This window comes from Lagopus muta, chromosome 18, assembly GCF_023343835.1.
Source record: "Lagopus muta isolate bLagMut1 chromosome 18, bLagMut1 primary, whole genome shotgun sequence".
Classification (NCBI taxonomy): Eukaryota; Metazoa; Chordata; class Aves; order Galliformes; family Phasianidae; genus Lagopus; species Lagopus muta.
In genome coordinates, this window is record NC_064450.1 from 3,239,614 (window position 1) to 3,264,737 (window position 25,124).

The window sequence follows — 25,124 nt, forward strand, 5'->3', positions numbered from 1 at the left end:
TTCTCCTATATTACTCTGTGAGGAGCGTGGGGCAGCTGGAGCTCAGATGAAATTTGAGCAAAGACATTTCAGTTAATTGCTGCTTACAGCTTGCACCGATCCTTTCTCTTCCAAAATGCTGCCAGAATTAAATACCTATCACTCAGTGCAGACTGTTGGTCAGTGCAGCTTCCTGACCTCCAGTCCTTAAAGGTGTGGATGCCTTTCTTTCAGCTTCAGTGGTACAAAATCTATTTCAGCTGCTATTACTATCTGAGAACCAACTCACCAGTTACTATCGCTGAGGATGGCCATCACCTCGTCTATGATGGCAGGATCAACCACTTCACTGTAGGTTATCAACATTTCATAAACTTGACTGGCTGTTGTTTTCCGTATCTACGGGAAGAGGCAGAGGAAGCTTTAGTAAAGTATCCAGAGTGCTGCAGGGAAAAGGCCAGCAGGCATTTCCACCCCTATTGGTGCTGGCAGAGGAAGAAGGGATGAGGGTCACAGAAGTGCCTTTTGGAAAACATTTGCTTCTCAGACCTGTCCCTCACAAGGAGTAAATTCAAATGTTAAGAACAGCCTAACGGAGCATTTCTTTACTTGAAATGTTCACTGAGCAAAAGTCTGCCCCAATGCTGGCTGCTGTAGGACTACAAAGAAATTATGTTCCTCACCCCAGAGGCTGTGTAACATTAGTTTTTAGACTCCAGCATCCAGCAGCAGTTACCCAAGATTTTTTCCCAGAGCACTGTTTAGTTGCAATGTGACGCACATAAAGAAAAAGCAAGCAAGGCTGGTTCCTGAGATAACAGTGCGTGGAAAGACACTATGTGGAAGACTGCAAAACTCTAACAGGAACAAATGCTGATTTTTTCTTTTCTTTTTTTTTTTTTGTCAAGGAAGCCTGATGGTAACTAAAGAGAGGCAAAGAAATTATAGGCATATTTCCTGAGCAGTGGTGCAAATTTAAATCAACTGCTCTATTAAAAGATAAATATATCATGATGTAAACACAACATGATTTATCTTCAGTTCTTACATTGCTCCTCCTGCAAAGTTCTCTTTCTGTAGCAAGGGAACACAGCATGGAAATGTTTGGACCAAAACTCCAAAGCATCCAGCTTTGCTGAGCACCATATTATTTTGCCCTGAACACCAATGGAATCAGTGCTAAAATAAACAGTGTAGGTTTGTATTGGCCAGAAACCAGGGCCTGCAGTGCCACATTTTTATGTGCCCTTGCAGTTGTATCTGACAGCCCCTGCTTCTCCTGCACCACCTGAGGGCTGGAGCTGCCTCTCCTCACCTCCTCACAGCACTCCTGCAGCACTCCCAGATGAAGCCCTGAACACCAGTGCCATTGGAAGCTCATTACTGGGTTCAGCTGCCACAGCAGCCACCAGTCTGGGCTACAACATCTGGTACAATGGACCTCATGTTCTCCCAGAAACTTTACAGTGACAAAAAACAACCACACAAAAACCAACTCTAATGCCTGTGATGTTGTCCCACATACAATCCTCTCCTGCACATCCTCAGAAGCAGTAGCTCATTTTTCGAGCCCTGTTTCAGTTACTTAATCTGCTTCAGGTGGCAGCACAGCAGAGGACAGACCCTTGAGAAATAAAACCTGGTATTACATCACTGTCTCTTCAAAGAGCATTAAAGCAACATTCTTAATTTTATTTTTAAACTTCATATATATTAAAGTAACAATTGATACTATGCAATTTCTTCAAGACTTACCACAGGAAATGGATGGCAAAGGAGGAGAAGTAGCTGAAACAAAACTTTCTCTCTCATATCTCCCTGAAATTGAATCAGGCCACAGAACCTGAAAAGCATAAGAAAATATGGATCTCGAGCAATATTTGTTCATGCTATAACTGTAAAAGTACATTTTGAGGATCAGAATGAAGGTGTACATTAAAAGAAACAACATGGGGAGACAATGAAGCATTGCTGTCCCCAGGAGATCTCAGCTGATATTCTAAGTGCTGTGGGAAAGCAAACACTGAGAGGGAATGCACTGAAATTCTTAAGGGTTACTGAGATGCCACACATTTATGCCAAATACAACTGTGATTTCACAGCTACTGAAGGCAACCCCAAAGTCTTTGCACAAAAACTCACATCTTGAATCAAACTCTCTCACATAAAACAAAAGATCATGGAGGTAAGAGTGAAAGACAAAGACATGGATTCCTTCTCATTTTTGGCATTCTTGCAGTCTTAAAATATTGTCAACAGAGAAATGAAATTGAAGTAAATTCTACCACTGAACATTCATTCAGCTTTGCAGCACTTTGTCTTTCTGTCCCTTCATCCAGTTTTGGTTTCATCTCTGCTATTTGAGCTGGGTGGTTTTTTCCCCTAAAACCAGGTAATAATTTTGCTGGTGTTTTCATCCTTTTCTCGTGTACCTGCGAGATCTACTCAATCATAGGTACCTTCCATTGGCAGCACCTGAATTGAGCTCTATGAGCAATAAGGAAACGACTCACATCCTCAAAAACAACACTATTTTAAGAGCAGCTAATGCTTTTCTGATCCTTCTCATGCGTTTGACCAACCACTTAACTTATCCCATGTATCTGTATGCATTTTTCATTTACATCCTTATTCCATCTGGTGCCTACTGTGTTAGGTTTCCATCACCACGAGCAGACAAAAGATGTGCTCTGTTTGTCTGACTGTGACTCACACTCCTATGCTGGAGCGAAGTTTCCGGATGTCTTTGGATCTTTTGATCTCTTCTTTACAAAGGTGAAGCAACTTTACTGGAAATGGATGGCTGGAAAAGGGGAAAGAGAAAAGGATGAGAAATGGATTGCCACAGAATTTCAAATACATCTAATGACTGTAAAGATGACAAATTAACATTCAAAAGAGAAGAAAGACACTGCCCAGAGCTGTTTGCAGCGCCTTGCACAGCGGCACACCCTGCCTGAGGTGGGCTTTGGCTAAACACACAGCAGTTTGGCCACTACCACAGTACTAGGCAACTTATCACTATTATTATTTCTTACTGGAAGTGAAGAAATCAGTATGAATTACTTTACCTGCATGCTGAGGAGTGAATTAGGTTTCTCATCGTCGTTATGTGCACACGGACTTGTGTTTACAGCAATGCACCTTATGAGCAGAAACACTGAGCCAGGAATTACAGCATTCCGTAACAAGGGAAGTGCTCCACGTAGCACTGCGGTGCCCTGGTGGTCCCCTAAAGTCTTAACCAAACTTTGCACAAAAGGGGATAAACACTGTCCTTAAATACTCCACCAGTCTTTAAGCCCGGATTCCTTCAGCGATTCCAGACAACGTAATTAAACACTGGGCTTCCCGTTCTGCTCAGTGTACCAGTCATGAAGCCATCTTTAAATAGAGTGAGCAAATTCTTTTTATTTTTCTACACAGTCTGGGAAATGCAATTCTCACAGCTCTTTCCCAGACACTCACACAAACACAAGTATTGTTAGTGCTATTTCAAGGACCTATTAGAGAACAGCAAAGAGGGAAAATTGCTTTTATTTCAGTACAAATTATTTAATCTTTTACTCACTGCACTCAAAGCTGAAGTGCAATAGATGCAAAAAAAAAACAAAAACCCCAAACCCAACAATCCTATTTCATCTTTGGCAACTGAACACAGTGACTTCTAGATGGCACAGCCTGCAAATCTCACTGTACTGTGTTGGTAAAGCAGCAGACCTAGCATTTATTTTCTGCTACTGTGATTCAAAACTGTGGATATGAACTATTCAAAAGTGCTGTATAATGCAATGTGTTGAGTAACATTACAATTAAAACAAGAAAATAAGATGGTTAGAGGAGTGATGTTAGTGACTGAGCCTTGTTACGTGTAGTTTTACAGACAGGAACAACGTATTTTTTACTTAAATAAAAAAATATATCTTAGCAAAATTCTGGCACACAGTGGCAAGTATGGACCTGGTTAAAAAACTGAACAACAAACCATGGATCCTTGAAGCTAAAGAACATTGAATATTGTCCTGAAAAGCACACAAAGAGAAAAGCTGACACATCTACTAAGTTGGCACCGAGGCAACACAAGTTTTTAGAGCTGATAGTGGCTTTCAGAACTATGTGGCCTCAGCAAGGCTGAGTTAAAATACTCCCACAGGATGCTGAAAGGGCAAATTCCTTGCCATCCATTGCCCATGGCCACATCAGCACTGTTTCTACATTTTGAGAACTAAGAAAAGTGCCGAAAGTAATTGCATGTGAGACACCTTACGAGAAAGGCATCGCTCTGCGTGGGTCTGTGTGTGCCTACAGACATTGGTTTGTCTGTGCGGACGAGGGGAAGAGCATCTGCTTTCTTAAGACAGGCTTTTTTCTTACCTTGATGGAATTGCCCTTCCTCCCACTCCCCCATGATTACACAAAGACATTGTGCGGACAGCTAACTACAATACCTGCAATACATGCCTGGCTTTCAGCACAGAACAGCTGTGTCAGTGAATTAGGTGAGATTTTAAATTGGTTCAGCAACGTGCACATCGCAGCAGAGTACAGCAACAAAGAGACCAATGGAACAAGAGCATCTGGAATAAATTTAGTACACATAACCTTATGTGCAGCATTTTGTGTTTAGAACAGATGCGCTGTCATTTGCCAATTTCATTTGTAATAACTACACCTAACTCACGTATGATCTCAGATGACTCCAATAGCTTGGCCTCCTTAAAGGAAATTGAGAAAATTCCTTCTCCTGTGTGGTCACAGTGCCAGCAGAAACAGTGTCTGCATCTGGGGAAAGGCATCAGTGTGTGCACCTTTCCACAATGGCAGCTGGGCACACGTGGCAATGCAGGAAGGCCTGGGACATCAGCTGGGGTGCCAGTGAAACCAGAGGACAGCTGCTGCCCTGCTTCTTTGCACCATGGTTTACTGGGCACTAAGAATGTAGCTATTCTGGTAAAGCCCACAGAAACATGTGATACATAGAAATCATCAGTGTGCAGTCAGTGGGGACATCCTCTCCCTACTCCTCATCCTACCACCAGCAGGGAGCTCGCTGTCCATAGAATGGTTTGGGCTAGAAGGGACCTCAAGGATCACCAAGCTCCAACCCCCTGCCACATGCAGGACCACCAACCTCCGTATGTAATTCCAGACCCGGCTGCCCAGGGCCCCATCCAAGCTGGCCTTGAACACCTCCAAGGACGGGGCATCCACAACCAGTCTCGTCATTTTGGCACCATTTGTGAGCACAACACTGACTACTGCGTGCTGAAAGCAACCCCAGATATTGCTGCCAAGTGCAGGAGAGGAACCTCTGCTGCTGAATGAATGCTGCAGGATGAGAGAGAAGTAACAGCCTGAGAAACAGCAGGCAGAACAACTCAGTGCAGCTTCGAGCTAAGCCAAGCACACCAACAAAGCTGCTCCTGATGGCCTTCTGATTAACTGAGGGGCACTGAAGCTGGTCCATTTTCAACCACCAGCCAGGGGCTTACTGTGACTTCTGTGACTTCTACTCCCTGCAAGGTCCAGCAGGGCCCTGGCACAGAAAGGAGCCCAGCAGTACAACCACAGATCCCAGTCAATGTAACCACAGGCCCTCACAATGCAGGAAGAGGAGAAACCCCCCAGAGGCCCCACCTGCCCTGCTGCACGCAGACTGTCACAATGCAGTGAGGTCCAGCTAAGAGCTATGGCAGAAAGGTAAAGCTGTGCATTCTGGACTTCATAAACTGAGGTGTGAGGGGGCAGGAAAACCCCTCTGTGAGGTGGGCTGACACCGTGTGGCACTTTGCTTCAGCTGTGCACTGAGCTCCCAGGGAGCAGCAAAGGGATCCAGCCAGCAGCCATCAATCCTGGTGCAATTCAGCCATGTACAGCATTACCTGCTTTGGGTTGCTAATGTTTAACTATTATTATTATTTAAAATGTCCACTGTACTGCACAATGTCCATTTTAAACCTCAAAATGCACCTGTAAGTACTACTTCTCATCAAGTGGCAGTTAACTATTAAGCAGCTGGTGTAAGCATAATGCTGGTGCAGGCTGCCCAACAGCCTGAATTCCCTTGCACTCCACTCAGCACAACTGGTAAAAAACGCAGAAGAGGGAAGAAATGGGAGCTAGGATGACATTATGTGAAAGCATCCATATCCAAATGCACCAGTAGGCCTTCCATGCCACGAAGCAGTGCCTGAAATGTCAGGCTCGTTTTGCATTGTTTCTGCACTTTCACAGCACGGTTCTTGGGAGAAGTGGTAATTGGTCCCACTCAAGAATCCAGACCCAGAAGTCACATTTGTTCATGCTCTATGCAAGAAGAAGAAGGTGTCAGCCAGCAACACAGGCCTCAGAGCCAGGATCTGCGTTTCTCCATCCCTTAACTGCAGCCAAATGGCACACGCCTAAGTAAGAAAATGCAGACATTGTACTCAATACAACTCTGGGCCCAGCTGAATGGCGAACTGCACTGCACAGAGGCTCTTTTAGTGCACAGCAAAGCTCAGCACTGCAGTTCATGATTGCCACCTCTGACCACAGGGTAACCTATCACCAAGAAATCATCACATGCAGGAACTAAATTCTCCAACTCTTACTATCTCCAAATTTCCTTAGGGGCAGCCTTTTATATGGTAATTATTTCCTGCAATTCATGCCCCCCGTTCCAACATTCATTTCCTTTCCATCAGAATGATCCACTGGGCTGTAATAAATAATTTTTCACTTTTCTTTTTGGGCTTCACCATCAAACTGGAATCAAATTCATTTGGATCAACTTCAAAACCTCTCCCAGCCTTGCTAATCCTCCTGCACCTAATTTCAAACCTTTTAACTAAGAATGAGAACAGCATCATGGGGCTGAGTCTGAGTCTCACTGACACAGCAGTGAGTAGCAATAATCCTACCACACATTTCTGTTTGTGACCCATCTGGGGGGCCGTCTGTACCTGGCATTTACACCACAACCCACTGTCCTACCCAGCAGAGAACACCAGGAGCTGCACGTTTCAGATCATGGCATGATTACCAAACCCAACTGCAACGCTCATTTTGTCTCTGAGTATTTGATGAAATGTAAACTCTTACTCAAAAAGGTACTGCCAGAATTAAGGCAGGTTATCTAAATACAGTCTCGAAAACAAGAGTAGATTCAATTAAAACTTTTTATGTGATAAAATAATTTCAAATGCATCTGCTCAAATCAGTCTCCAATCGGCAGATCCTAATCCACTACATATGAGGGCAGCATACACGTTGTATTGCTCTGCACATGTATCTGCAGATGTGCCAAGATGCTGCTCAGGAGAGTTTGTGGAATACATTTTAATATTATTGAAATTGAAATCGTTCTTTTCTGAAACATCTGCAAAAATCACACAATGTCACACTGGAGTACGTTACTCACATTTATCCATTCCTGATCTAAATACTTTCCAGAAGCAGAACACCACATGGAAAATCTGGGGCACTGTTGTCTTATTTTTCCTATTAGAATCTTGGTTAACTTCTTTGGAGTTACATTAAGAAAAGCAGTAAGGCCTTGGAAGCAATGGGCAGCAGGCATTCTATTTTGCAGCACCACAACAAGATTCTGTCACTGCTAAAGGCTCCCAACACAGTGAAGAACATGCTACAAAACACTGCTATTTAGGATGCTGGAAAAGGGCTCTGATGCTGGCCTGAGCCTGCCAGGTAAAAGCAAAGTGAATTTGATTAACGTCCTGGTCGTTACACAATGAACCAATAACCAACTTCTACACTGGTATGAGAGTCAAAGATTTTAATAAGACCCTTTGGAGGCTATCTGGTCCAAAATTTATCACAGCTGCCATTTAAGCATTACACCCATATATCTGCACAGACTCCCATGCACTCACACCCACAGCAACGCTCAGCAGCAGCCTAAGATTTAAGAGCCCCGTTGCACAGTGCAAAACAAACAAAGAAGTCTTGCAGCAACTTACTTCCCCTGCATGGTAAATATATCAAAACAGCCGTTTGCCAGCATTTGGTCCAGCATCGTCAGTAGGGGCACAGACACCCTGATGAAAGAGAAGAATTTACCAATGTAAATAAACTTCTTGGCATACATATATATGCTATTTTTAATTAGAAGCAAAGAAAGAAACTTCCTATCTACCTACATCTTTAAATTAGAACTCTAATTTGCACAGAGGAGGGTTGCTTGGTAACTTCTGTGTGTTGGCTAAATCATCCTCCTTGGCTGAGAGGGGGACATGCTGCTGCAGCCAAAAGGGAAAAGAGCTAATTAACAAAATGCCTGGTTTAAACTGGCAGGGTCCTGAAAACAGAGTTAAAAGCAGTAGCAAAAATACATACATGTTCTAGCATCTAACCATATTCCATCAAATGTATCAGAAGCCACAAAGCCCTCTTATCAAATAAGCCAACACACAATGTGCCAGTTGGAAAAATCTATACTCATGGATTGTATTTCAGCAGTTGCAAAAAGAACAAAATTACTAAAAATACAATCTAAAATTCTGCTGACAGCCCTGTTGTTTGTTTTCTTCTTCCTAAGGAATATCTATTATACATGTTTGGTACGCCAGGCTTAGAGAAATAAACTGCCAGGAAGAATCACCTGTAAAGGAGAATCTTCACATCATGATTATACCTCACATGTATGTGAGGCACAGACTGCACTGCACAGCACACAGCAGTGTTAACTCCCAGTACTGCACTATAGAAAAACATTATGCTGAAACATGGTGCCTCATATTGAACTACAGCACATGCAGAACATTCTACCAACACTTCTTTGTTACAAGCTTTAGCGAAGGTGTGCTGTTCCAAACAAAGATATTAAGGCAGGTTTACGTGCTTCAGGCACAGTGGAAGAAGATGCTCTCTGCATCCAACTTCAGATGGTTGTGTTCAAGATACAGAAACCAAGCAAAGTTACCGGTCGTTCCGCAGGTTGTCCTCAAAGACCTTCAGCAGTGTCTCACAGAAGCCCTCCATGGCGCTGGAATCGTTCTGGATTTTCTTCATGTAGTCAAAAAGGCTCTGTGCAGAGTACCTGAGCTGCAGCAGAAGAAAGCTCAGAACAAGGCTCAGGGAATGACCTGCTGTGCACCTGTGCTGCTCTTCTGACAGCGCATGCATTCTGTACCAACGTTTGACAGGAAGATTATATTTTGCTTTCATTAATCCTTGTTCAAAGTGGGTTTTTTTTAACCCTTTGTAACTTTTGCCATTGTAGCAAAAAAGTCCACAAAGATCCCTCATTTTTTTTCTTTCAAAACATCCCTATAGCACTATCATTATCCTGCTGTGCTTTAAATAATGCTGGAGTTATGGCTCTGTCAGTTAGAAGCAAGAGCTCTGGGGGGTAAGCATTTATTGAACAAGCTGACGTGACTGAAAAATGCAGTGAGCTCTCACAGCACGGTGCTTTCCAGCAGGGCACACAAGCCAGAAGTAAACTCGGTTAAAAACTAAATCCACCTCAGAAATAAGGACACCTGGTTTAATTTCAGATGGGAATCAGCCAGTTCAGAGCAGCAGCAGGTGGAGGTTTCGGTGCTGTGTTTAAGGTTCAGCTGTGTGCAGTCCCTTTGGACTATCTGCAATTAAACTTCAGGGCAATTTGAGGGTCCTCACCTGTAGCGTTGCACTGGATGCTACTTCAGCTATTTGTTCTATATAAAAGAAAAGGGGCACACCTACATGTGGACCATTTGGAGGCTGTGCAGAACTGAGACACAGCAGGGTAACCAGAAAAACTGCAGAAAGAAGATAAAGCCATACCAAAGTAAAGCTGTGGACTGGACAGACCACTACTGCTCAGCAGATTTTAAACCAGGCCATTTTTCAAATAGACAGTGCAGACCAATGGAACCTTAGCACAACAAAGTAACACTTTATCAACATTCACAGGATCACAGAATGGCCAGGGTTGGAAGGGACCTCAAGGGTCACGAATCTCCAACCCCCCTGCCACTTGCAGGGCCACCAACCTCCCCATTTAATACCAGACCAAACATTCTACATCCCATTTCCTCCTCAGATGAATGCTTCCTTTTTAATGCAGACAGCCTCCAAAGAGCACCTGAGCCACCACCCCAACGCTCACAAGGACTTACAGAGAACATCTCCAGAATTTTTCCTCACTGGCACAACACAGAATTCACACTCTGGCAAATGCACACCTTTCCCTGGGGTGGCTGCATGAGGAGTGGGAAAGGAAATCAGGAGGTTAACAGGTTGGAGCTCAGACAGCATTGGGTAGGAACTCCAGAGGAGCCCTGGACAAGGACAATAACCTTGTTCTTAGGAAACACAGCAGTTTGCCAAGGCCCAACTCTGCCATCGCTTCAGCCAACAGGAGGTAATGAAGCACAGGGCCCTTTATTTGGTGGTAAAACCATGGATTTTAATGCTGGAACCGGGGGAAAAGTACGAGCGAGGCCAGTAAGAAGTGCAGCTACAGCAAGGGGAGAAGCACACACAGCTCAGGATAAATAAAGTGTCTAAATAAGCTGTCACAAAAACATTTCCCAATCAGCTTGCTGTAAAACTGAAGTACAATACTTCTGAAAATAGTCCTGAGGCAATGGCGGGGTGGATTTGTTCAAAGGAAATGGACTCAGACATTTGATTTACAGCTGAACATTGGAACCTCAGCTGCCTGTCAGCTCTACAGATGCCTGATCCCCAGAAGGGCTGTGATTCCTTGCATTCCTATCTTGAAAGCCCTCTGTGTGGCACATTGAGAAAGGATGATACAGCACTGAAGATGTTCTGGAGACCCACATGCCCTAAAGGTCTTGCACCTAAGCCCAGTCTCCTTAGAAGCCCTGGTATCTTAACAGGCATCCAGTAGAACAGTTGAAATACACAGCAACTCCAGAACATAAGGAAGGAAAAAAGCATCTGCACAGAGGCCACAAGTATGGCTCTAGGGAGAGGGGAGAAGAGCAGAACTGGAAAGCATTCAGCCTTCTGCACCTACCTCAGCACAGACAGAAAGCAAATGAGAAACTACAGGAAGAGCTCCTACAAAAGCAGTGTTTTTATCTACAGGTGGCTGCTAAAAGCTTCAGCCTTCAAAGAAGCACTGAAACAGAGAAAGACCTACAGAGAAAGTGCAAACATTCCTGTAACACGTCTGGAAGGCGCGATGGCAGCGCTCAGTAACACTGGCTTGGGATCATTTCTAACCCTGACAAATGTACAGCACTGCAGTGCTCTGTTTTCCCAGTAACAGAAAAACCACTGCACATCATTCAAGTTTTAGCACAAGCAAAACTGTGTCTCCTTCATTCTACCCAGAACACTCCTTGTAACTCACCAAGTCTTTGGAGGGCAATAAGTAGGGCTGAAGTCAGGGATGTTTTAAGAAAAGTGGGAATATAACAACTCGCACTATTTCTTTCTTTGTAAAAAAGGATGCCAGAAATGACTCAGTGTATTTTGCTGGAGGGCTGTCATTTAGGAAAGTGACATTCCAGGCTGTTCATTCAAATGCAACATGCATCAATTCACCATAACCAGGTGCTTCAGAACTGGATGCTGTTCTCACTTTTCGTACCTACGAATGTCCCAATATTTTCATTTGTCCCAACTAACATATCTGATCAAAGTCCAATAATGTTTGCTCCAAACCATATCCCAAACCAGAAACACTCTGCAGTTTGTATGGGGGGGAGGAGAATCATCAGACAAAATTCTGCATGCCGTGTGGTTCAACAATCATGAAGTTACACCCAAGCCCTGAAACTACAGCAGTTGCGACCTGCAGAAAGGACACTGTTGCTCAGTTCATATCCCTGTGTCCTGGGAGGATATTTATGCAGCTGTAAGAAACACACATCACTGCAGGCCATACATACAACTATGGAGGATGCTTTTACACAGGAAGCACACACAGCAGTGCTGCCGAATGCCGAAGGGAACAACACCTTCTGTTTTTCCTCCTCACTCAAAATGCTGGAATGCTTTCAGCAACCGCTGCCACCACAATGGCTCTGAGATACTCCATGCAGCACATCTCAGCAAATGTAAAGAACTGCTCTCACTAAATGTACTGCTGGGCAATTTTTAACTATAGAAGGAAGGCCAGTGACCGCTGAACTACAGCACAGCCATCTTCCACCAACACCCTGAGGAGATGTAAAGACAAGCCTAAAAGCCTGTGGTCATGCAGCATACGAGAAAGCTGAACTTTCTAACTTTTATATCCAAGTCTGCATTTGTGTACTCAGTTTTCTTAAGTGAGAGAGGGAAGAAAGAAGTGATTGCAGAACACAGTACTGCAGAACACATACCTGAATAATCCTTTCCTTTTACCTAAGGTTTTTAAATTTACTTCTTTCATACGGATTTAATAGGAGCAGCTCTTCAAATTGTCAATGTTTTAAATGAGTCCCTGGACATTCAACAATGATCACTACTGGCGTGGATGGAATCGTTTCAAACAAGTCACTACAAGAGTCATCGATTGTAATTTATACATCACACTGTAAGTATTAAATGTAAAGCACCACACACTGCTTAATCCCCAGTGTAAATAGCACACACTTCCAGCCTCTCCTGCTCTTCTATTTGGCTCAAAAAAAGAATGAGGTCACTTTGTTTCCAGGGCCAAACCCCCTGAGAATATCTGAACCAGAACAAGGCCTCAGTGCTGAGGATGAGCACAGGGTCACAGAAAGTTAACGTTTCAAAACTGCAGTTTTGAAAGAAGCACAGGAGGTTTCCCTAAAATACACTGATGGATGGCAGCAGGCAGGGCTGCTACCAGCACCCGAGTGTTTGCACTTCACAAAACTGAGCACAAACTGAACTTAAAGAAAAAAAATAGAATGTTGAATAAGAATTTTCATCTGACCTTGGTAGCAGTCAGACTGTCTGCTCCCCCACCACTTTCCTCCCCTTTTATGCTTACAAGAATAACTTTGGTTTTGGTGGAGCCTCCAGTAATTAGCTGTTTGACTGCAAGCTGAATTCCATGCGCACATCTGCTATTATAAAAATCTGCTAAGAGTTACATTGTCTATCCACTAATTATTGTCACCAACCAATAAACATATGTTTTCAAACTTTCAAAAATAGCCGTTTCTATCTAATTAGTCGACATTTAGAAACATCAGAATTGTCAAAATTGCCTTAAATACAGGATGCTGCAGACACCAGATCCTCAGTTCCATGAAACCCCCAGGGATTTGGAAATCTTTGGATCACAAATTCAAAACCTATGGCACCAGGCAAACCCCATCACTTGGATGCACTCCAAACAGTCCTGGTAAGCCTGAGAAGTGGCAGCCATAGGAGACAACAGAACGATGACCTCCTCCTCCCTCCTGTGAGCAGCAGGAGCTGTTCTCTCAACAAAAACTGCATTTCCTGCCACCTCCACTCTTCCAGTGTACTTATTTACAGACTGCACTTTGATTTAGAAACCCTCAAACACTGACTGCATACTGACTGCTGCTTTAGGCCACCATCAGCTCCTAGAGGACCTCTGCAATTTAAAGCTTTAACTGACAGACCAAAATATTCTGTTGCTGATCGTTGTTTCTTTGCAGTGTGTACAGAATTGTGCCCTTACTGCAATATATTGTTCTCATACGCATTACGTGCTCAGCTAAACCAAGTCAAATACCTTGAAATAAATAATTCTGAAAGTAACACAAACTGTGGAAGAAGGACAGAAGGATAATTGAAGTCTTGAAGATTGTGGCAGCATGAGGGACTACCAAAACCAGTGATAAGGAAGAAGTTTGTACTCGGAAGAATGAAGTAGAGATTGCAAAGCTCAGAGGTGCAGTTTGACATTTGAATGATAGGCAGTGCTTCATAATGTACTTCTTGATACCTCAGTGGCACTTTTCAAGAAATCACATCAAAACAAAAACTGTATTTTCCAAACATGCAGTAAACACATACTGACAACTAATAATTAATATCCTAAATACTTGCAGGATATTTTTAATAACAGTTAAAAGCAGGCATTAAATAAATACATCCTCCTACCAAACAGGGAAGCCACTCTACTTTCTTACCGTTGTCTCTGTTAATCCACCAACAGACACCGAGAGACCCAAAAGCACGTAATATTGGTATGCAGGCAAACCTAAAAGCTGGGTGATTCGAGGGAAAGCTTCTGATGCAGCATTCCAGTTTAGAGTTTTGGCCTCTGACCTGGGGCAAGGGAAAAGGAAAAAAAATAAATAATTTTGTCTGTGTGCACTTCCATCTCCATACAGTGCTATGATAGTTCCTCAAGCAACATCAGTGAAGAAAGCCTGAGTTACCTAAAAACCCCAAATCAATCATTGCTGTATGAGGAAAATAAACACTAAGATTGCAGTCAGCAAAGCACTGTTCAACTCCACGTCCTGTTTCAGATACAGCATTTGAACCACAGTTTCCTTTTCCAAAGGACTTTTCTCTATGCTGAAAAAGCAACTACTCTTTCGTCCAGTGCTTAAGAGGCATGTGAATAATGCCATTTACAACATGCTTTCATGTTTGGTTAGTCCTGAAGTGCTCAGACAGTTGGACTTGATCTCTGAAAGTTCCTTACAACCAAACTATCCCTGCAGACATGACCCCTACCATCCCTAACCTACCATGAAACTGGCCAGTGGGTTCAGAAATTATTGGAGCTGATCCAGAGGAAGACATCAGCAGCATTACCATGAACACCTTCTCTCCTTATGAAATCATGTTTTTCACAGGCACTCATGCCACAAGTTCTTTTCTGTGGGTCTGTTTTGGATGCTTACATGTATTCATTGAACACTTCAATGAAATTTTGACAAACAGCACCAAATATTCCCCAATAAAACAAACATTTGATTTCCACTGATTCAGGAAAGCTTCTTCAATCTTCTACCTTGGAAATATCCTCTCTAGTTCTTCTCGATGAGGTATGTGTGGAACTGGAGGACTGTCGAAGTGTAGCAGAGTAAGGAACACAGATCCTGCATGAGCTCGAAACTTATCAATTTTTTCAGCTGATTGTTGGGCCAGCCAACACATTATCTGTTTGCAGCTATAAAAATAGAAAGAGAGAGAACAATTCATCATATATAATGAGTAGAATGTGTACTGAAATCACTGCAACAATATCAAAATCATACCAACATGAAAGAAGTCTGGTTTAATGCTTTGTAATGAATATGCAGAGGATTTAAGAAATCAAAATGGTGACAGAATATTTAGAGATCTATTTCCCATGTATCAATCAAAAAATGCCACGACTCTAACGTTACACAGCATATTCACATATCACCTTTCATCTGAGAATAATGGTGCTTTATGGACTGGATGAACGTTTCAGATGGAAACAGGACAGGAACCTTGGCAAAAGCACATTCTCAAGTACAAAACTGCAGACGTACCAGTAGACAAGGTCTATTCCCAAATTATCTGTCCCACATGAGGATGCAGCTCTGGTTAGTTATTTAACTGAATCCCAATTACTCTGCATCCATAATTAAACTCTGCGCTATAAAACTGTGTTCTACAAGGTGCTTTACACCTTCAACAGGAAAACTAAGACATCAGAAAGAGCTAGAACTCTCTCAGCTACAGTAAGACCTACAACACCAAACAAATGTGAATCCCTCTCTTTTAATCAAGCTGGAAGGATTCTCTTTTAAGTTTGATGCAATAATTTCTGCGTAAGTCCAACAGGAGGAAACCCCTGGACAGCGGGCATTGGCTGAGTGCTGCATTCCTAGAATCCACCTGATTCACCAAGTGTCTGAATCACCAACCAACAGTCATTCACTTGTTTTTAAATCTAGAAATCGTGCAGCAGTTCAGCCAACAGGGGCATGCTCTGTCCACGAACCATCATCTATCTTGCTTCACCTCAAGCTGTACTTAAAAATCGCATTCACCATTAGGAACACGAACAAATACTCATGAAATCAAAAATCTGAATCTCAGTGTAAATTTTGTTTTTAATGTATTTCCTTGTTAATAATTCCATACAGATGACAGAAATGAAAACAAATTCATTTTCACATTTCACCACATTCCAAACCAATGATGCAGCGCTCTGTGTAAGTGGGTGAATTCCTATTCTATTTAAGTGAATAATGCTGGCAGCGTGCACAGAGGCTGCAAGTACAGACCAAATCTCACAGATGCACTGTATTTGTAAAGTGAGACTGCCACCCACTTTCTCTCATTGAGGTAAGCCTCTCTGAAACACAGATACAATATTGTCAGCATCTAACATGGCGTAAAATCCATGCATTTCTATCAACGGTTCCATATGCTCAACAGAGGAGTAAGCATACAATATATAAGCAATACTTCCTTGTATGGACTGGAATGCAATTATAAGAGATAAGACAAAAAGAGAACAAGTAACATACATGTTGGCATTAATTAAATCTGCTTCATTCTGAACCAGCAAAAGTGTCACTTTCATTAAACTTGTCATAGCAGCTTCACGTACCCTGTTGAAACAGAAAGATGTTAGAGCCCTTAATCAGTACTTTCACAAATACAGCAGCAGTTAGGCTAAACAGACACTGGCAAAAATACCAGCAGGTACAAAACATTGAAAACACTGAACAGTGGGAGCAGTTACTGTATTTTGGGAAGAGGAGGAGTGCATATGACTGCATAAATCCCCATCCCATAAAGCAAAGCCCATGTTTGCACTGAGAGCCATCCTCGCTTCCAGGCAGATCCCCAACCTGACCATCTTGGTTTTCATTCCAGCCAGCTATCGTCAGGTTATTAAGAAGGCCAACACTGATAGCCATTGGTCACATGCAGCGTGCAAACTGCTTTCAAAACTCAGTCTTATGTCTTCAAATTCTCTTTTTCTAAAAAGACTAATCGACGCTTTGACAAATATTTAAACCACTTCTGAAAGCATCACACTTTTCACAAATTTTCAAGCTTAGTACTTCCAGAATCAGGAAAAACTGTGACTCAGAATGGCTCAAATCTGTCTCCTACAATAATTCTGTCAAAAAGATTAGCTTCAATAACATTAACACCTGCTTGATGCCCACCTTCCTGACCAGAGCCAGCACATTCATCCTTTCTTAGTAATAAGTAAATACATAGAGAGAAATTTACAAAAGGGCACACCTGTCTACTGCAAAATTTCCAAAATAAACTGAAAAAAATAGTTCCCTATGTAGTCTAAAACTGAGTGAGACACTTGTCATAATGGTAAAAAAAAAAAACAACAAAAAACCAGTAAATGACATCATTTTTTCCTAAGCAGTTTAATACAAGTTTGGCAATCTTTCATCAAAGGATGTTTTTCTCCCCTTTTCATACAGTATCTGACTCTTAGATACTCACTTCTAACACCTGTAGTCAGATTGGACAAGTCCTAGCAAACTATCTGTCAAAATAAATGTGAAGTTTGCATATGGAAAGTACAGTTGGTTATACTTTCCCACGATTCCATTAAAGAAAGACAAAAATTACACAGCAAAGGAAAGGACTCTGCAGAGAATGGCAATTCTCTCCTTATCTTTCCATCTTAGTCAACAATTTAAAAGAAACAGAATGAGAAAATATATCTAAGAGGCCACAAAAGTGTTCAGCAGGCTATAGTTTGCTATGAGAAAAGCCTTCCCTTCCCCCTTCAATTTACATGTTTTGGGACTGTTGATTTTGGCCAACGTTGTGAAAGAAGGTTAAAAAAAAAAAAATGTGGGGCTCAAAGCACATTTGAATTTTAATGGCAATTCAATTTCCTTAGGATTTCTTTGAAAATTTCCACTTTGCAGAATTTTGTTCTGTGTTTAAATTCAGACAGACAAAAAGACATCAGTAGGGGAACCTGTGAGCTGCTACAAGCGGAAGCTCACTGAGTGACTAATTTACTTCACCAGTTTCTCCCTTATCGGCTTCAGCAACTCACTGAATTTTGAAAGCAGAGAGCTCTGTCTCTCTTCCATTCTCTGACTCACCACCCTACACGCTTGCTCTTACATTTTCTTCAAGCTACTCTTGTGTCACTCGAGTGCTATTACATCCTCTAAGCTACAGATCCACTCGCCTGCTTGCTGTCTGACAGCTGACAAAGAAGAAGGAACGCCAAGATGCTTCCTCCCTTGCGCGTACTGGAATGACCTGCTCTTGATCCTTACTACTTTGCATTCTTGTTTCCTCTTTTAAGTTTGAGATGTCAGATGCACCTACACTTCTCTGACTTGCTGTTCTGTGTTGTTTCCCTTCTTCCCTAGATTTTCTTGGAATTTCCATTCACACCACGTGTTCCATTCCCCACAGAACCTTGCTGCCATATGGCAATCACTATTAAAGGCTGAGGCTCAAGGCATCATTGCATAAAAAATATAACTAGAAACACACAAACATTAACTTAGGCTGATAGGAGTAACTTAGATTATTTTCCCTCTACCCTTTTTCAACACATTTGTAAATACTGTAGTGAAAAACTTAAAGGTTGCTGCAGGACTGGTCTGTTTTGTCCACAGCAGGAGAAAGGAGCAAATCTCTGAGGCTGTTCTGGTCACAGAAAGAAGTGTGATGAGGAAGAAGGCACCCAACCATGGCTGCCTGCAAGGCACACTAACTTCACGGCCTCTGCAACCTTCCTAAGACAGTACAACCATGGTTTGCAACCATTGAGAATTTGTTACCCACAAATTAAGCAACTGCTCCCTCTGCTGGCAAGAAACAACAACGCATGAACACAAAAGCAGCTCGATAACTAGGAGTCAATGCACTACTTCAAAGGAACTAGGAAAGCCAACTCAAACCACTGTACTTTTAACAGCTAAATACGTTCCTAATATTCAATATCAGAACAAGTCTGAACTGCAGTTTCACATCTTGGTGTGAAGGGACAAACAGCTTGAACAGCTTTCCCTTTCCACATTTATTCCATCAGCACATTTCCAATCTCAGATCACAACAAGGTTGAAATTATCTTATTTCTAATAGGTTTTCAAAATATTTCTTTAACTGGACATAAAAGATGACGCTAAGCTGAAGTCTCCCATTGCAAGGCATCTTACCATCCTCCAACATCTCCTCGGCTGTCTGTGGTGTAGTCAGTCACACAATTGAGCAACGTAGCATAAATCTGAGCAACATTATCTTTGCAGATAAACTCTTCCTGGGATCCTTCGCCTTTAACACCTACTGTCTGGCAAATCCTTTAAAAAGGAGAAAACAGAGGGGAAAAAAATACTTTAGCAAGGGGAAACATTAAGATCATAGCTTTGTTCTGTTGCTTAATAAAATTCACTAGACATAACAGTATTCTAAACCCCATAACAATTCCAACAAACAAACATACAGTATGCAGAATGGTTCTGAGACTATTGTAGATTTGAGGATTTCTTATCAGTGCTCAGGTTTAAAAAATGCCATCTAAACCAAAATTGCAACAGAGAAGCAGAATGCTTTCATGTTCTGAAATACTACAAAAAAGTCTTTACTTAACTCTTCACTTAACTGGCACTTTCTGTACTCTTACTACAGTGAAGCAAACAAATAGAGCAAAGCACTAATAATAGGTGCATTGAATTTGATATTTCTTTCTACTGAAGATATGCTTAATGTGAGAACAAGATTTTTCTGCATTGTAACAGTTTAAGAGTATACATACTCTGATACTATTAACATGAAATATGCTGTGGCACATAAACACTGAAAATATTCCTTAAGATAAAAAGTTTCTCCAAACAAATTCAATCTTTTTTTTTTAAGTGGAAAAATCAATGCTGTTCATTTCCACTGAAGCTCACCAAACTGCAGCCCATGTAAAAGGTGAACTTTGAAATGCATTCTAGCTACTTTTTTCACTGATTTAAAAACAGGACATGAGAGCTGTACGCCATCCTCAGATGTGAAATAATCCTGTGAATCAAAGGCGTATGGATAATGGAGATGCACATGGTTCCACATTAGAAATGATTAATTTTTTTCATAGTGTGATTTCAAGATCCATGCAGTGAGCTTGTATTAGGAAGTGGAGCAAACAGTAGAAGCTTCTATAGAAAGAATTAAAATTACATAAAAAATAAAGATGATAAACATACTCTGCAATTGCTATTAAGGCATCTCTTCTGGACTCGGCAAAGCTGACATCTCTGGGGGTAATTAAGGTAACTTTTCTCAGACCTTCCAAAACCTGAAAGGAAAAGATAAAATATATATTTGAAGTCAACATAATATTTATAAGTGACCTACATTTAGAGACAGTAGGAAAATAAGGTGAATTACATACAGGAGAACCAGGCAGTCAATAGCTTTGGGTTTCTCACCATGACCTGTCAATATGCCTATGTGCTCCCTACAGACAAGTGTTCCACCCCAAAGGGTAACTCAGCCTGCTTTTTTCATTACCACTACCAAGGAGGGACTAAACTTAATTACCAGAATCTATGGCAAGCTAAATTCATGATTTTCTGGTGTTACTGTACCTTACAATCCCAAACCGTTTCACAAAGACCTTTAATTATGATCATTATTATTTATTTCATTACGATCATAGGTTTCCATTCAGGATTCTCTGTGCCCTCTCGTCTCACCTGCTGAAGCCTGCCCTTTAGCAGAAACCTTGGAAGGGCTCCAAGGGCAAGTGAAAAGCCACAGCGAATCATCTGCTCTGTGCTGTGTAGCTCTGAGATGTACTGTGTCACCAGCTCATCTAAAAAAGAAAAAAGCAATTGCAAAGCAACTTTTACATCATTATCGTCACGTATTTGGCTAACTAAAAAAATAAGAGGAAAACTACCCTCCGAATATAGCATCTAGAAAGTTTTATTATTCATTATCTAAAATACAGAGTATTTTACATTTCCTATAGAAAAATAAATAAATAAAAAATTCTAAGACCACAGAATGGAGGGGACCTTAAAGAGCCCCCATGTCCCAACCCTTGCCATGGGTTGGCTGCCCTGGCTCCATCCATGGCTTTGGGCACCTCCAGGGATGGGGCACCCACACTTCACTGGGCAGCACAGCCATGGCCTCACTGCCTCTAGGTACAGAATTTCCTCCTCACATCTGACCTAAATCTCCCGTTACTTTAAAACCACGTCCTGTCACAATCAAACCAAAAAGTTGTTCCCCCTCCTGATTACAATCTCCCTTTAAATACTGTAAGGCTACCATGAGGTCTCCCAAGAGCTTTCTCTTTTCCACACCGAAGCAGCTCAGCTCCCTCAGCCCTTGCTCATAGAGGTGCTCCAGTCCTCTGAGCATCTTTGTGGTCCTTTCCTGGCCCTGCTCCATCAGCTCTGCATCCTTCATGGGGCCAGGCCACTGCAGGTGGTGGCTCAGGAGGGCAGAGCAGAGGGGCACAACCACATCCCTTGCCTGGCTGACCACCCCTCTTTTGATGACATTCACAGTTGCATGTTTACTTTCTAAACATAAAACCAGAATTTCAGGCACACCGACTCCAGTTCATTCAGAAAATGGATAGAATTCTCAATTTAAAAGATGAAGCATTTTATAAAGATCTGCAGAGTTAAGTCCAAGCATAATTTTCACTGTAAAGACAGAGGAGCAATCCTTCATATTTATAGCCATCATTTTCTATCATCAGACAAACGCTCTGTGTGAGGATGTCTCGGATGGATCCATCAAGGCCTGTTATGCAACCGTTCTCTTCAGAAAGTCTTAACTGGACTGGGGTGATTCAAACACACAGGTCATACCTATCCAATGAGATTGTGTCACTTTTTATGCAGAAAAAAACTAACAGAAAACTTGGATCTTTTAAAAGGTGAAAGCTTAAAAAGAAGCAGCCATCTAGAACAGCGGGTGCTGTGCTCAGGCCCTTTGAATCGCTGTTTGACCACACAAGAAAGGGCTCTGCAAACAGCAGTGCAGAGGAATGGAAGAAATAAACCGAACTGTGTCAGGAAAGGGCAGCTCACCAGTGAAGTAAAGCGACATAAAGAAGAACACAAGCAGGAGTAAAAAAAAAGTCAGTAATCCACATTTCTGCTGTAGATTCTGTCAGACAATACTTCCTTCGTACAATTTCTCACTAGTAAACTCAACTCCTCTGTGAAATGCAGAGGAAAATAAGGTAACTCCAGAAAAAAACTAGGAACAACCAAGAGAGCTGCAATAAACACAACTCCAGCTAAAAAAGGAGAAAGGCAGTCTCCCTCACCTTACCAAACATATCCTTTTTAATCTTGAAGAGGAAAAATTCAAAGATTCCATGAAAATTACATAATTGTGCCACTGCTTACTGCCATCTAAGATTGAAACGATTGAGCAATATTTGCCAGAAGAAGAAACATCAGTTACCATAGGAAACTGCACTTTAAACATACCTCATGACTTCTTCTTTAAATCCCTGCACAATTCAGCAGGCCTCAACTAGCTCCTCACATCAGCAAATTAGTTCTCTGTCCAGAGGTTAGCAATACTTTCACATGAACCCTTCTATTATTCAAAATCTTCCAAACAATTGGTAGGTAAGACTTTAGGACATAGGAAGATGCAGTGCTTGCTTAGACAGCAAGATGATCTTAGACAGCAGGACTACCACAACCTTCCTTTCAAAATTTTAGCAATACAACAAATTTAAGACATGATGAAAAATGAACAACTTGTCTAAAAATCTGTTACTTCAATTATACCCCCAGACTACCATGGCTTGTGTGACCCCTTCAGGCCCATGCTAGTCAAAAAGCTCATCCAGAATCCAGTGAAAAATGAAGATTTATAGGCATGTAACAGTACAACAGATATACAAGAAGTGCAGCCACCTATGGAATGCTCTTCCAGTATATTCCTCTCCTCTTGATTTTGAAACATAGCTGACTTCTCTGCTCAACTTTTTCAGAAGCTTGACAGTCCAACCTTACAGTTGTCTTTGACTCAGTGTTGGGTTGATTGGTTGGTTGGTTGTTTTTTCTCTTAAATCTGCCTCAATATCACATTGCATCTATTTATTCTGTGAAAACAAACTATTTGGGCATGCAGCACCAGCCTGCATGAAGAAAAGGGACACTTTTTATTATTTTATTTATTTTTACAAAAATATAGAGATTAAGTGATATATAAAAGATTCAAAAAATCAAGTTATGGCTGATATATAAAAAGCAGTCTAACTTCTTTAGGGCAGAGAATGCATGTCACAGCGTGTGACAGGTATCTATGTCATTCTTGGAAGTACCACAACAAAAACACCAGTGATGTCTTTTGTTACCTGATTTAGAAATGATACATGAGTTTGCTATTGCAAAAAAAACACACACAAAAAAAAACAAACCAACAACCAAACATTGTTTTGTAAAATAAATGTAACTGTAAAGTAACCTTTAAGAATACAAGAACATAAGTGCTGTTATCCTTAAAATACTTATTCTATATAATCTATATAATTACAGAATTATAGAAAATAAAATACCTGTTCTTTATGATCTACATAATTAGTATAAAATCAGTGATGCTCCCCTTGCCCCCAGTGTACTCAATTCCTCCAAAGTGTGCACAAGGTACAGCCCAGTATCCTCTACCTCCTTGTAAATACGAATGCTTACCCTGCAAAGCTGGATCAGCTTCTCCATTTTCATTGATGTAATATTCATTACACAAAGCACTCAGTGCAGACACTGCAGACTCCTGAAACAAAGGCAAAATTGTGAACTTCATATCATGAAATGCGATCTTAGTAAATGTAACTGCACTTAAAGTTCAGAGGTTAAAGAGAAAGATGATTTTACGTTAGGTTGTTTTTTTTAATGATTACCTACAGCTATTGCCATTTACTTTTTAATTCTTCCCTACTCTGGTTTAAGATCAGCTGAAAAGGAAACCTATGGAAGAACAAAACAGATTCTTCTCTTATTCTTTGAAAAGTACCAGTAAGCTAAATTAACATTTAACACACTAACAGCAACTGCTGCATTTCCAGCTCTCCTGTTGTATCTGCAGGATGACACAGTATTACCAAATCCTTCAGTTATTTTTTATCTGCAATATATAGATTCCAGACTGACAAGAAATAAGTTTCCTTCCCTACAGAAAGCACAAAAACATGGATTACCCAATTGCTGCAGATCCCTCACTTCCTAAAGAGAACGGTTTCCTTTTTAAAGGTATCACATTCTATTACAAGAGTGTACTTTGGCACCAAAGATGGTAACTTTTCAGTGTTCCATGGATATTATTTCTCCCTAAAGCATACGTAGAAATCAAGTGAGAATTGTCATTTACTAAACACAGTTCAATGCTAATTAATGTTAAAACAAACAAGTCAAAATTCTCTACAGTCTATAATTAATTCTCTGGCTAGGTTTAGAAGTTCCAGTAAAGATGTACAAACTCTTTGAATAAACTGCAAATACCAAAGGAATGTTCCAAGAATTTAATTTCATCTTTCATCAGTGATTTGGATACATTTCAGTCTGCTCTGTTGTCTGAGGAAACGTTTAAAAGATGAGCCACCAACTACTCCCAATGGCTTTTTATCTTATTTTAAGAAATGAACAAAATGAATGAAGTATTTTCTATTCAAATGGTGTCTGCGACAGCTATAATCTCTAGCAGGGCAGACGAAAATTATCTTTTTAATTTGGTAGAATCTCATTTAAGAGTACAAGATCAAACTTCCGTGGTATTACTCAGGAAAATTAAAGTAAATAGCTGGAGACATGAAGACCATGTACATAAAATAGCACAAAGAAAATGAAAATAGCACTCATCAATGGATTTAATACTCAGAATTAGTGTAGTTGGAGAGCACAGTAAAAGGATTTTACTACAGATTAATGGAAAATTTAAGTACTGTGTCCCAAATAACTCCCGCTGCTTCAGACCAATTTCCTCTCTGTTAACAAACCCACCCTGAGTACATCAGACCCAGGATACTGTCCACAGACACTTCTCTAAATAAATTTATCTGAAACCATTAAAAACAACCCAAATCAACATATCTTGCACATATAACATATATACATTAACACAGTAGATTTCCTTATTATTAAACAAGATAAAAAATTGGCATTGGGTGGCTAACTAAAAACAGGAATTATAGTTGCAGTTATGTACGAAGCAAGCCAAAACCACACACCAAAGCAGAAGAAAAATGTCACACTGATGTACTTGGATGGCAAACTGAGCAGCTTCAAGCACCAGGGACTGCTCACTGTTAGTCCATCATCAGTGCCACTGACTGCCAATGACTTTGT

General features: G+C 41.2%; 1 protein-coding gene across 2 annotated transcripts in view; it reads right to left on the reverse strand.

Annotated features, from left to right (window-relative positions):
• Positions 1 to 25,124, reverse strand: part of TBCD (tubulin folding cofactor D) — a 108,668-nt gene that overhangs the window by 3,565 nt on the left and 79,979 nt on the right. For both annotated transcript variants that reach the window (XM_048965436.1, XM_048965437.1), the window contains exons 26-37: positions 23,475 to 23,556; positions 20,496 to 20,614; positions 20,004 to 20,095; positions 18,975 to 19,115; positions 16,338 to 16,421; positions 14,843 to 15,001; positions 14,007 to 14,145; positions 8,903 to 9,024; positions 7,941 to 8,018; positions 2,693 to 2,782; positions 1,735 to 1,822; positions 269 to 378 (exon numbers count right to left, since the gene is read on the reverse strand). In XM_048965436.1, the coding sequence (XP_048821393.1) occupies positions 269 to 378; positions 1,735 to 1,822; positions 2,693 to 2,782; positions 7,941 to 8,018; positions 8,903 to 9,024; positions 14,007 to 14,145; positions 14,843 to 15,001; positions 16,338 to 16,421; positions 18,975 to 19,115; positions 20,004 to 20,095; positions 20,496 to 20,614; positions 23,475 to 23,556 (1,304 nt within the window). The remainder of the gene's footprint in view (positions 1 to 268; positions 379 to 1,734; positions 1,823 to 2,692; positions 2,783 to 7,940; positions 8,019 to 8,902; positions 9,025 to 14,006; positions 14,146 to 14,842; positions 15,002 to 16,337; positions 16,422 to 18,974; positions 19,116 to 20,003; positions 20,096 to 20,495; positions 20,615 to 23,474; positions 23,557 to 25,124) is intronic.